Here is a 14932-nt window from a genome sequence, read left to right as displayed (position 1 = left end):
CTTGTTTGATTACTTTCTGTCTCCCACTGTTATCATAGGAGCTGTATCAGGGCAGGATCCATGGGCTTTGCTTGCTAATTTTTAAGCACTTATAGCAATGTCTGGAGCATAGTAAGAGCTTAATACAGTGATGCCTCGGCTAACGAAGACAATTTGTTCCGGAATCACATTTGTTAGCCGAAATCTTCGTTAGCCAAAACGTGATATTCCATAGGTATCTATAAAAAATCATTTAATTCATTCTGCATGCTGTCTACTATTTAAAGATAAGCTTTATAAAACAGTAAAAAGCACACTCTAAAAGGGCAAAAACTCACCAAAGGTTGAGAGGAACAACTACCCAAATGGATGAAGGAGAATGGAAAGTAGAATGAAAAACTGATGATCTTTACACTATTATACTGAAAATATATTATACACTTTACACTATTAAACTGAAAATAGTTTCTCTCTGCAGCACTCTGGAAGCCCCTCTCTACAAGGTCAAAGCGAAGGCCCTCTCTCACCTTCTGATGTACATTGTCATCAAATTTGAAGCAGCTTATGTATCAGGTGTCTCGCTTCTCACTATCTTGAACGTAAACAACCCAGTGGGGTTGGTGGGTCTCCCCTGTGTGATGTGGTCAGTTCATTTCTTTGTCACAACATAGAGATGGAAAAGATAAGCTCCTGGAATGGCCTGACCCTTCATGTTTGCTGCTTTATGTTAGTGCACACATCTACCAAAACATTCGTTAGCCGAGTCCGAAAATAGCAAAAAAAATATTTGTTAGCTGAAAAATTCATTAGCAGGCTCACTCACTAGCCGAGGTATCACTGTAAATGTTTTTGACTAAACAAATCCCCACATCTTAGATTAGGAGCTTATCCTAACAATTCATTTTTAGTCTCAAGGGCCGTGCCTAAAAACTGAACTGGTCAAAGAAGACTGAACAACTTGGCTTGACAGTCTTTGTTTTTCTAAGCTCACAGTAAGCGATCCCCAGGGCTGCTGAGGTTGAATGAGGGCTGCTTTTACTTCTTGAGTCTATCCAAACTCTACTTTGGGCCCAAGTGTCCTATCAACATCTGTGATCTTTCTGCCTAGATCCACGTTTCTTGTTGCCCTCTTGGCTACCAAAAAAATGTATCCACCTTCACCAGAGCATCTGTACTATCATTAGTTTAGACGAAACAACTCAAATGATGCACGCATGACTTCTTGGTACTTCACATCCTTTCCTTCTTGCACCTTCCTTCTCTCCTTATTTCCTTCCTTCTCTCCTTCCTTCCTTTTATGGAATCTTAAGCTGGCATGGCTTAAGAAGGAATTAGAATCCAGGACATTTTTGTATGATCTGGACATGACAGACCTCAGGAATCTACCATGTTTTGCCAAAACTCACCCTAACTCTGCTCAACACAGCACCCCAGAAACAGCCTCAGGACAGGTGGTATAGATAGTATAATGGTTAAGAGTATAGGTCATGAGCTACTTTGCATGGGTTCAAGTCCTTGTTCCACTAATAGTAGTTGTATCCACTTTGTCAAGTTACTTTCTATTCTTCAGTTTCTTCATATACAAAATGGGGATACTAATTTTAGATACTGCACAGAGTCATGGGGAAGAGGAAATGAGTTAATATTGGTACATCACTAAAAGAGTGCCTAAGCACTGTCCAAAAGTTGATTCCTGTTGCCTTTTGGGAAAAACTCAGTAGGCATCATTATTTCAAGTCACACCCTTGTTTGCATCGTAAAAATGTACCTTTAGCAATGTCAACAGGATTTCTGTCGGCAGGGGCTGAACAAACAGCTCCGATGTCATTATTTCTTTCAAAATTGTCCCAGGGTGGGTTCCCCTAGAAACAGATCCTAAGAATAGAACGTGCCTGCAAGTGATTTATTCAGAAATGATCTCAAGAAGCACTGGTAAGGAAGTGGGGAAGGTCAGAGAGGAAGCCAGGAGAGAGTATAATATGAGGAAGGTTTCTACTGTGTACAATGGGGTCTCAGTCCTGAATCCCAGGTTCCAATGGGGCACTTCAGGTCAGACTGTACAACATGCCTCAGACTTACCTCAACTGAAAATGGGAATGAGCAGTGTTGCTTATCTACTGAAAGCTATCTTTCATTGCTTGAACTTTGCTGAGAGATGTGGGGAGGCAGAGCCTTAATCCTCTGAAATGTATGGGTTTTGGGGACTAGAGAGAGCCCAAAAGCAAAGAGTCCCAGGAACTTGCAGCTGGCTGCTGCTAGTCAGTGTTGGGAATGCTCAGTGAGGAGGGGGTATGGGCGAGGCCCCAAGAGTATCTCCTACACTGATGGAACTGATGCTTTCAGTAAAACCAGGTACATGGCGGCATCAGGATACATCCTTTCCATTGAGCCTCTTAATGAATCATTTCTGCTTTCACGACAAGTATTTACATTTTTCAAGCTCTCAGGGGAACAACTTTTGGAAACTTGAACACTGTGATGGTAAAAATGTCTATGTTTATACAGTGTCATTTTAATTTTTTAAATTTTATATTTGGATAAGAATGCTTAACACGAGACCTACCCTCATAAAAAATTTTAAGTGTACAATACATTACCGTTACTGTAGGTACAATGCTGTACAGCAGATCTCTAGAACGTATTTTTCTTGTAGAGCTGAAATTTTATACCATTGAACAGCAACTCCTCTTTTAACCTTCACCCCAGGCCCTACTCTCTCTCCTTGTGATCATACTTCCATAAGAAATATTTTAAAACAAGATGAGATGACTTAGCATAGTGATTACATTTTATCAAAATCTACTGACAATTAACTTTCTCTTAAAAATAAAGTGCAAGTTATTTCTAATATCGATTGACATTTTCAAAAATTAATCCTTTTGAAATTATACTACCACCACTTATGTAAGAAATGTTATTAGGTTTTTACATACAAACAATTGCATTCAACTGATTCACAATGCTAATATTGGCATTGATATAAGAATAAATATTACTTAGGTATATGTTCCTCATTCATCGCTAGCTGTGCCTTAGTGTACTAGGTAGTAAATGCAGGCTTCCATATGTAAGTATGTGTTTATCTGCTTAGTCCTTGTCAAAATGACTAGGGAGCTTCCCAATTCAATACATCGATGAAAATCCTATGTGTTATATTAATTATATTTTATTCAGAAAGTAATTATTTTAACTTATCACCTGCTATTTGTGTTGTATTCCACTTGCTAGAAATATGCATATTAAACAACAGCAATACCTACTACAGTTCTATCATTTGATTCATGCAAATCTGTCAGGAATAAAATCAACCACAATTCAATTTCAAACCTTCCCCACCAGCAGCTGTACAATTTATGCATTCCTTTTCTATTTTTACTACAAGCTAATGACAAAGATGAATGCCTGGAAGAGGAAATACATATTCATTGAAAAGACTGAGATCAAAACTGTCCTCCCTTCAAAAAGCCCACCAAGGTAGGAAGCCCATTTGCCTGCTGCAGGATTTGTTGAGAATGAGATGGAATTCTGCTCCAAACTACATCTAATGAAGGTTCAATTATCCAGTTCAATTAACCCTGCAGTACCTTTTCACAAACCACAAGCATCGATACCATCACAATTGGTGTCAGCTATAATATTATTAAATATATCTGGAAGACCCAATGATTAACTATGAGTGTAGCCAGGGGCCATCGTTCTGAATGTGCCGCATTAAGATGTATGAAAACACAGATATTGAATTGGCAACTTCATAAGCTTAGGGTCACTGCACTCCTGACCCACACATCCAGGAACATGGAAAAGAATGAGTATTAGCTCATTAGCCATGATTTACACGTTGAATGGCAATGAGGAATTTACAAACTGTGTTGTCATGAGAAATCAGTTATTGTGAATGATTACAGGAGGGCTGGCATGCCTCCTTTATCAATTGATTGGGTTTCTTTCCTTCACTGTACTCATCAGCCATTTGACTTGTACTTCAAAGAGAATAAGCAGTAGCACTGTGGTAAAATGGATGGAGCGGTTCCAGAGAGCTATGCATGCTGTATTTTACTTCAGTGGGTAAGTTCACAGCTTAGTTGATATAATGTAAGAGATAAAACTCAAAGTCATTCCAATATTGTGACTCTGATCTCCAAAACGAACAAGCAGCTTTATCTATTTGTGTGCTTATGCAGATAAAAGTGTGATATGGAATGAGCTTTCAAAAAATCATTCAAAGGATAAAATACTTTGGCTAATAGGTGCTACTGAGAGCAAACGTCTCTTCTGTTTATAATTTTAGGCTATTTGCATTAGAAAATATCAAGCTCTGGCTACACTAGATTTCATTTTGAGTGTGAAATGTATGATCACAAAAATTATCTTGAGATACACATTATTATGGACATTTCCTTGATGCTATATTCATTTCTCTTCAGATACTTCCCTGTGAAACTCAAAGCCTATTTCCTTATCATATTTTGCCTTAGTCTGGAATTCATAACTTTTAGTTGGTGGTTTGAATAAAGGTGGATTTGGTTGGTAGCCTTTATCTGGTAATTTTAAATACTATATTTTATTTCTTTCAATTTGATTAGATTTCATATCATATAGTATTGATACTGACACTAATTTGAAATTGAAAATGTATATTTAAGTGGAAAATATAAAAGTAAAACTATATACAATAGATATAATATAGAACCTCATCTAATTTCCCTTATTATGAGATGACAGGAAAGAAAGGTATCCACTGGGAATAAGCTGTTCAACTATCAAAGCTTGTTTTTCTGTGTGTCCTTTCTGCCTTGAAAGAATGAATGTCAGACCATAATTTTTGCGTAGTCCTGCATTTTAGGAGGTCTGCCAACATTAAATATTATAAAACACCTCTTTGAATTTATGTTTTTCTTTCCACCTCAGGTTTCTAAAGCTAAGCTTCCTGAAAGTGCTTTAAGGATCCCATGTGTAAGTCCAAATGCCTTCACTTGATACACTTAAGTCAATTGTTTTGGTGCCGCCAATGATCAATGTGATCATCTTGTAAAATCTAAATGAAAGTGCTTTGCTTTTACCTTCAGAGACTCCTCTTGTTTAAAGAGATCTTCACAATCTTTAGCACAGAGGTCAGGAGCATTAAGAAGCTGTTCCATTTCGGATAGAGCTTGAGAGACACGAGTGATCTCAGCCAGATAAGTAGAAGGCACATAAGAAATTTCCAAAGGCATGTCTTCCGTCATCACCTTCACCGATTCTTCACGGACAGTGTGCTGGTATAGATATACAAAAGGAGAATTCTTTTAGCTTCCTAATAATAGAAAGACCTCTCTTGAGTTTATACAGATTCCAGTTTATAGCTGGCAGAGGGCTGGAAGTGAATAAAAATGTGTAAGTCCAGTAAAACGGTTATTATTTATATACCCTCTTCTTCCAAAAGTGTTAGTACCTTTCATAAGAGATACATACCCATTAGTACCATGAATAGAAGAAAGACCAAGAGCCATAAGGTCATGAGAAGGGTAGTTTTATCGTGAGAAGAGGATATTTTATAAAACTGGCTTATAAAATGTGACCTTAAGGCTCCTTGAAAACTCGGTGGGGGGTAGGATGGGAGGAGTCTACACCTGTGATATTCATCCCAAAGGAATCCTTCCCCCTAGTCTTCATTGAGGTATCCAATACAAGAGGGACAAAGAGATTTTGGCTGGTATGTACTTTACTATTAAGCATCCCCAGCCTCCAAATTCTAGACATTAAGTCCTCTCTTTGATGCTAGTTTCTTAGTTAAGTTAAGCTTCTAATTAAGGTACTAGGTGCTTAGGGCTGAGGGGGGAATTCATATTGTAATAAGAACTCCAGAAACCCCTAACATCTAAGGGAGCAGCAGCCTCTCCTCCTGCACCTGTGTCTTCCCACCTGGTATTCAAGGGCCTCATGTGATGGACACTTGGAGATCAGAGTCCCTTTGGACCTGGTCAGTAGTGCCTCTTTCCTTATTCCTTGTACTAGTAAGGGACAGATTCTATGTGACATGCAAATTCAAAAAGATGGATGGCCTCTGCTTTCTTCTGTCTAGAGTATGGGGGGGGGTCAAAAGTAGGTTTATAGTGGTGTGTACGTGAAACAGTTTATTCTTACATTATTAGTTATTTATTATTGTATTATTTTCCACACGAACAGCTGTCAATCTACTCTTTCCCTCCTCCAAATAAGCAGCAAAACTCTTGTAATTGAAATTATTTCCCCAGTGACTTTGCTTTGAATTGATCACCTGCCACCTGCCCACTGATGGAATCAGCTGAGGGGTTCAGTAGCAGGGTCTCTGGGGGCATTCTGGTGATAGACACGCTGACACAGCCATTTCTGACTGCATGGCCTTAGGACAAGACCACCCTTATTTGGGCAGTAGTGTAAGTAAAAGGAGTTCAGGATTCCAGACTGAAGCCACACAGAGATGAGAGAAATCATAAGCCAGTCCATTTATGCATTCTTTTTAATTTCTCATGTCCAGGATTCTTGTACATAATATAAAAATGTAATAATTCTAATTTAGATGCCTCATCTACTTATGGCACTGCAAATTCATAGAATTACACAAATTAGCTTAAATTATGTAATGATATCTTTTCAAAGTTTGATTTAATGTGCATATCAGAACCGAATACCTGACACATATTCCTTCATAATTAATGGAATGATAATCTACATGTACTTCTAATTTTCCATTTAAGATTATATTAGAATTTGGGGCTAGAATTTGATTATGACAATTCATAGGTTTAACCATAGATTTTTTAAAAACCAAATTCTCAATTTCTTCATTTCAAACCAACCACTGCAGCAATTTAGAAGAAAAATAAAGCAGCAGGCTATTTCAATTTGCAATTCTCACCTACACATTAGGCTTAACAGTAGCCAGTAGAGTTAACAACACAAGTCAGGCTAATTTACTGTGACTTCCACACATTCCCTCAGACTGGTGACTATTGTTCTTAATAAAAATTTCCAAGTTAATAGATTTGTCTTTCTTTACTTGTCTTGGTTGCTACAATTCCAGAGGGAAAGGTAGTTCTACGTTATCTGAAACAAGGTATCTTCTATATTATTTTTATAAGATGGTGTAATTACCTTTCTTTGTAATTGTGTGAATTTTATACCTGTAAGTTTCTACAGAGCAGGGTTTTTTGTTATTAAGGATGGAGTTGGAAAAAAGACTAGGACTAGTTTCTCTCTTTCATATGTATGTATGTATGTATGTATGTATGTATATTGTATTATGTAATTTTGTTTAACAGAAAACAGTTGTTTCTCAGTGAGATGTATTTTCAAAATATTCAGAAATCATCTCAGTCTCATTTTTAAAAATCATTGTGAGTTTCAAAAGGTTTTTCTATCTGTTATCATTTCTTCTTAGAGTAGAGGAAAATTATTTTAAATTATTTATACTTCCTTTCTGTTTCTCTTTTGACATGTAGTTTCTTAGATCTTCATTAGCTACATTTGGGACACTCTCAGCTATCTTAAGTTCATATTGCTGTCTTATATATAGTAAGTATGAAGTGACTTAATTGAACAGTTCAATACAATAATGAAAATAGGCACTAAAATTCACATTTGATTACTGCCTTGGATTTAATTTCCAGAAATACAACTTAAAATCCAAATTGGCGATTTCTCAGTGTTTGTGCATGGTTTTTTGTTTTGCATAAAGAAATTTAACATAAAATGAGATTTATTTAAATAATAATTAATTTCCCCCACACAAGTTTGAACATTGGAGTTCTGTGTCTCAGAAATGAGATCTAAAATCAGCTTCAGGCTTAAACCAGGGGTCTAAGAACCAGAGCTCATTGTACTCTGGCTTCTTGTTCGGTGAGTTTTTCACTGCTTGACAATCTGTGTCCATCATAGATTCTTTTCTTACATATTGACTCACACACTTCTTTTCCTCCTAAGAAATATTCCTCAGCACATTAAGAGAAGATACATTTTTGCCTATGTTTTAATGGAAATCTCTATAAGGAGAATGTTATGGCATCTGTTTAAATCCGGAATTTTTCAAATAATTTGAAATTTTGGATCTGGGCCTAGACACCAATTTTGCTTTCCTTTTGCTTTAAAGATGAAGTCCTTATTAACCTGATTATAACACCCTTGAAGGAATCATTAGCCTTCATACTGCAGCTAGGGCATGCTTTACTGATATGTATGTTGTGATTATTTTCAAGAATATCATACATAAGTCTTATAGCAGTTGGTATCACTTCACGGAAGCAAGCAGACTAACTGCCACGTCCTATTCACGGCATGCTCAGACGTGGCATGATGAGATTCTCCAACACATTTGAAAATAGTAGAACTATCATAGTTGTTAAAAGCAATCAAATAAATAGAAAGGTATATTCTATCACTTCAGAAAAGATCTGAATGATAAAAACTGCAATATTTGCCACCCTAAACTACTAATAAATAAGTATCCTTCTTTCTATTTTTTCTTGTGCAAAATAAATTTAATTAGAGTGCCTGTAATTCCTAAATGCCTTCTGGTTACAATTACCTGGGGGTACTGACTCTGATGTGTTTTGTAAGTTAAATTCTAAAAGGTTAATATCACACATTTGAACCATTTAATGAAGACTGATCTAGTGGGGGCCTTAGCTCTTCCTGTCATCTTGATACATACAGTCCAGTCATCATAGCCAGGAGAAGTTAAGAGGTATATATCACAGGAAAAATCCTGTGAACTTTTAAATATTTTATTTATTTATTTTTAAAGAGTAGGGAAGGGAGGGAGAAAGAGAGGGAGAGAAATGTCAAATGTGTGGTTGCCTCTCACACATACCCAAGTGGGGACCTGGCCTGCAACCTAGGTATGTGCCCTGACTGGGAATCGAACCGGTGGCCCTTTGGTTCTCAGGCCAACGCTCAATCCACTGAGCCACACCAGCCAGGGCTCCTGTCAACTTTTATGACAAAATAAAAACACTTCAAAGTAACTTTTTGACAAATTTGGGAAAATGTCAACTCATTTTCCAGAAAACCCAGTTTTATAAAATTTGAATATTCTCATTTATTATAAAGTTCTAATTGATTTTATAAACATATGTATTAGATATAAATACATTTTTATAGAGAGAGATGCGCTATAGTTTTTTATATATAGGAAACTGCTAAAATTTTAATCAAGAGAATCAGAGATTTGGAGATCTAGTTTACTATCTAATCCTTAAAATAAATCCTTCCTTTTGACAGTCATGCAGGGCCATAATGAGTCAACTATATCCACTGAATGACTTTCAGCTTGGTTTAATAAAAATTTCACAGTTACTTAAAAATCAGTATAATTGGAAGTATCATGCTCACTTTCTCTTCTTTATGCATAATCCATGCACTCATATTCAGATTTTTGCATTTTTCATTTGAATTTCATTAACTCTGCCTTGAATAATTACATCCTTCTGAATTCTGATGTGTACAAATCCTGTCTAACCTTCTGAAAATCAATTTGCTTTTGTTAATGTTCTTTACCACCTTTTATCATTATGGATATTCATGCATCATTAGCAAGTAAGTGCTGTAGTCATACTAATTCATTTTATTTCGCTCTGTTCATAGTCCTTTCTAATGATATGTACCCCAAAGAATACACTATCCTCATTTCCCAGGAATGAAAATCAAGAGATGTGCAAGAAAGCCCCAAAGAACCTGTTTTTATTAGGAAATGAAAAGCCCAATTGATGCTTAAAATGGATCTTGAAGGGACAGAACTATGATCTGCAGCACCTTAAGTTGAGTGAGAAAGAGCTTTGGGATTTGAGCTAAGTAAGCAGACCTAGATATCACTCATAAAGTTTTAAAAAATAACTTTGGTTTCTTGGAAACTTGAGTAATCACACTCCTTTTATTACTTAAAATTTGTTTCTTGAGGGGCTATATACTTGCATGAGGTGAAGGCAGTCCTGTTTTGAAACAAATGGTGCAGTACACGTAAGTTTTTAAGACACTGTGTTTTCCTCCATGATTTAAGCAACTTCTCTCTCCTCAATATAAAAGTTTCAAATGAAGACGGAAAATACACTATATGCCATATTATTATAACACATTCTTTTAAAATATCTATCTTTCTAGTATAAATATGGTATATAGAAGGTATGTCAATGCCTTCAAAGTCTAACTAACATAAAATAGACTAAAATCAGGACAAAAGTAATACAGTGATAGAGCCTTTTACAATTCTGTTAATGTTAATCAAGTAAAAGATGTTCCAAACCCTCGAATAAAGCCAGATTATTTGTTAATGATTTGAAGTGAGCCATGGTATGAAAATCTGTTAACTTGTATCTGAGTATCTCTCCTCAGAAGGGCAGTCTTAAATATTATAGATTTTTAAAAGTAATAATAAAATGGCATGTAAGTCCTAAATGGGATTTCAGGCTTTACATGGGCAAAGAATCCAGCTTTCCTACACAGGTAGAGCTACTCACAAAAGTCTTCAGAGAAAGACAATTTCCTTCTAGAGATTATTCCAGTAAGAAGGACAGCTGACCTATTCTTATTTATTAATCCTGGATCATTTCTAGAAATTATAAGCCTAAAAGGGAAGTCAAATAAGCAAATTTGGCACCCCCCCAAAAAAAATACTGTGTTAACCCATAGCGAGAAAAAAGACCAAATAATACAGCATACAAAAAACAAGATTATGGGTGGGCTTAGTCTTTCCCGTCCACTGTTTTGCATGCACATAAATGCCATGGCAACCCCAGAGTTGTGACAGTACTCGGCCGGATGTATTCTTCATTAAGTGGATGGTCGAAAGACCTTGAATCATCAGTCTAATGAGTTCAAATGGATTGGTTATGATCTTCCACAGAGAAAACAGCAGTGAGATGGTGGTTGCTCCCAGGTATGCCGCCCCTTACCACATAATCTAGAAACTGACCTATGCCAAGCTATGAATCAAAAAAATGATCAACCCTTGAATAACATTAATGGATAGACAAACTGTATTAGCTTATAATATACCTTTTGTGTCAAAAGAATAAAAGAGACGAACTACATAAAATACTCAGAGTAAAACATTGCAGAAAAGCCTCCCTTAGAGTCATATGATTTCTTTGCAAAAATTAGAATAAATCTGGGGAGCAGTGCAGGCTGTCCATGAAAGAGATTTGCATGTGGAGCTGGATTTGCTGGTATTTAAGCATGTCCTGCCTCTAAGTGGCCGGGTATGTGTAATGTCCCGTATCAAGGCTCTGGCTGTACCTGCTCACGGATCTGCCCCACAGTAATTCTTGCCTTCCACACCATCACATCAACCTAACTCCTCAGGGCCAAGCTAAATTACCATCTAATTAAACTGATAAACTGAATCGCAATAATGTGTTAATGGCTTATAGTGGTTTAAAGTGCTATCCTTCACGGGATAACGTCTGCATTTTAATAAGGATGTTTCAATGAATTAACATAAATTAGTGACATGGTAGAATTCTGGTCACTAAAGTGTGGCCATGAAAGAAGGGAAAGGAAAGGGCTTTGGATCTTCTCAATGCAGCACCAACACATAAGCACTAACATATTCGGTTTACCTTGTAAGAAATCAACTGTAAAGTAACATGATAGTTTAATAAATAAGGTTATACACCCTAGCTACCTTACAATGCAAAATAAATGCAGCAAAGACTCATGTGTACACAGTACCTGGCATACAGTAGGTTATCAAAAATATTTGTTGAGTAAATTAATGAAAAAACTATCAGCTTAAAAGGATAATTTTAAAAATAGGTATTTGGCTAGAATCGCTGGGATCTACAGTACCAAAAAAATTTCGATTTTCGAATTCCCAGAATTCAAGCAGAACTGTTTGTTTCATTTCTTAATGTAATCTTCATTGGTATAGATTTAAAAGGTGTTTCTCATTTAAGTATGTCCTTTTTTTCCAATTTAACACACACTAACTAAATGCCATTATACATCCATATCTTTGCTCTTCAGTTGTCTCTCAGATATTAATGTAACTCATTATGTGAACAACAAAAAGAAGCAATTATTTGGGACTTTTTATACAGATCACTGTAAGAGATATTAATTTTAGCCCCTTCATGTAGGCCCACAATGCCTATTAGCAAATTGAAATGTCTGAGAAGACTTGCAGTCAAGAAATCTCTCGAATCCATGCTAACTCTCCCAAAATTCTCCACGTAAAACTTTGAATGTATACATCCATTATGTACTTCCTGATAATAAGATATCCCAATATATCAGTTTGGGAATACACAGGAACTTTTTAACATGTTCACATGAGAACATTAACACACATATACATACATGCATCTATTTAATATGAAAATAAAATTAACACATGAAAACTATCTCAGAAAAATACTCAAACCAAAGCAGATATTTAATTAAGGTTTAAACAATCAGTAACATGGCAGAGATTTAAAATTTTTTTTTTTTTTGCAATTTTGAAATGACCACTTTAATGCTACCAATGCATTCTAAATTGTTTTTGTTAAACTGAAAATTTTCCCTATTTCTTTGGCCTGGCATATGAGGTCTCTATTTAAATGGTCCTAATCTGAAAAGAGACTAATAACCTTGAGGCATAATAAAAATACTCTTTACAAAATTATATAACTTAATTCCAAATAATACGATTTTGATAATTACCCCCAATTCTATTCTCCTTTTAAATGCTCACAAGTATTTGATATGCCTGTAATAAAAAGAAGTTAAAAAATAGAAATTTTGGAACAATTGGTAGATGGATATGAAACTATTAAATTTAACATCTTGATGAGGTTGGCAGGAATCGTCTAAGGTCAAGTGTATATTTTACAATGTAAACCTATGTATTCAAATATTTATAACCATAAGCCACATAAGTCTATATGCATATATAGTTATATTTATATGCACACAGAGCAAAGACAGGCAGCTAGCTAGGCATATAAAAAGCAGCTGGTAGCAGTATTTTATGCTTAGGAAGCTAATATGCTATATGCCATTATGGGTTAAACACTTAAATTTAGTAGATGAGAGAATAATGATTTTTTAACACAATTTTCTTTGAGAATAAATGTTAAAATAATTAACTTATCTATGCTAAGTCTAAATCAAATCAAATAAATAGTAATAACCACAAATAACCTCTATCTCTTATTCTCTTATATGTCTGGCCCTGTGCTAAATGGTTTCTCAAGGCCAAGTGTCCTTATATCCTTATACAGAGGCCCTCTTTTTTGCTCTCTTCCAGGCTAGGGCTGTTATTTCATGTTTCTGTCATTTATTTATTTTTCCTTTACCTCTGGCTTTTAGTCTACTAGGGGCAGAAAACAAATAATTAAGTTTATTAGAACTATCTCTCAAATCAAAAGTGAAGACTTTTAAAAAAATTCTTCAAAAAAGGACCTGAATAGTCGTCTCCTTAAGAAATTTAAGTGAGCTTTGGGTTTCATAAACTTTATCTAATCAATGTACAAATCCAGTGGCGTTTTGTTGTAGGCTCTTCCTGATTCTTGCCTGTGCTCCCGTAATTTATAATGATGTCCATGCAACCTCCAAATAAATGAGGTACATCTCTGTGTATAAAACTGTTGTGTTTAATGATATTTTTCTAAAACTGTATACTTTGTCAAGTTATAAATAAGTTTGCAAACATGACAGTCACTGAACACAACCATTTTTTCTCTCATCAAAGATTATGTTCAATTCTTTGGGTTTGATAAGTTTAAGGACACATTGCGCTTACTGTGTTCCACTTTACAATCAACATAGTTTCTCCTGAAATAGCCTGTCCTCTGTCAACATTCCAAAAAATAATTATCATTGTATTCTCCTAGGGCAAAAATTCTAATATAAAATTGCACTGTTCTGGCCAGCGAATTTTCAGGTTTTAAACCTAAGAAACTCTGTTCACACAATCACTTCTACATTTGTCTTATATATTTAAAAAGGATAACTAACTGAGGCCTTAACATACCTTCTATTTCCAAAACCTCTTTGTAAAAGCAGCTTCAAAAGAAATAAAAGTGTTTTGCCAAATAAAAAGAACTTTATTAATTTTTCAGTTCTCCAAACTTTTCATAATACTGATTTAATTGGACTACTTTTTGTATCCAGACCATTATTTTTTGGAATTATAAAAATGGACTGAAACCACGAGTGTAAAAGCATTCTGTAAATCACAGAGCTAAGTGAACTATTTGTCATGGCTTTTTACGTGGAAATGAAGAATATAAGAAAAGTACACATTAACACAAATGTAGTGCATTTTTCCAATTTGGCATCCTCATGTTTTCAGTTTTCAATTTTGATAAAGCACAGGAACGGCAACACTTTTGTGTTAAAAGTACACTGATTTGTTTTATTTTCGGGATTCCAAATAGCACTACCAAAGGATGCTATTATGGAGTCTCTATGTCTATGAAACAAACAAACCAAAAAAAAAAAAGGGGGGGGGGTTTAAATATGGAGGATGAAAATATCTACAAACAAGCAAATATGGTTTTATTATATTTATTACATATCAGTATATACATTGAAAATACATTGGACAGGGTTTGTGATGCCCTAAAGCCACCCTTTTTCCATATTTGTTCTTGTATTTGTTTCTCACACATGATAAGAAGAAGTGCAGAATCTTATTTCAGGAGATAATGCTTGTGGGACCGGTAGCTATTGCCTGGGAGGCCATAAAAATGGGAGGTCATCATGGGTTTCAGAACTTCCCTTTCCTCATTCTCAAAACATCACAGAACCAACATAGGAACTTGACAGGAAGTGTGTCCCTTCATGTGAATAAGTTTCTCCAAAAGACTTTGTGTTTCATAGGTTAGTAAAATACTACCAAAATGTCAGGGAACCTCACCAACTTTCAAACTTTATTTTTTCTAGTAAAGCACATTGTAACAACATAACAATGAAACAGCAAGAAAGAAAAAGACGAAAGAAAGGATATTTTATGCCC

At 35.4% G+C, this 14932-nt stretch overlaps 1 protein-coding gene across 1 annotated transcript in view; it reads right to left on the bottom strand.

The window, feature by feature from the left end:
• DMD (dystrophin) overlaps positions 1 to 14932 on the bottom strand; it is a 1939482-nt gene that overhangs the window by 1103083 nt on the left and 821467 nt on the right. The window contains exon 42 of the mRNA XM_090265340.1: positions 5040 to 5234. Within this exon, the coding sequence (XP_090121466.1) occupies positions 5040 to 5234 (195 nt within the window). The remainder of the gene's footprint in view (positions 1 to 5039; positions 5235 to 14932) is intronic.

The sequence above is a fragment of the Furipterus horrens genome, unplaced genomic scaffold, assembly GCF_987537825.1.
Source record: "Furipterus horrens unplaced genomic scaffold, mFurHor1.1.pri manual_scaffold_17, whole genome shotgun sequence".
NCBI lineage: Eukaryota > Metazoa > Chordata > Mammalia > Chiroptera > Furipteridae > Furipterus > Furipterus horrens.
Note: the sequence above shows the minus strand (reverse complement) of the source record. Positions and strands in the feature narration are given on the sequence as shown.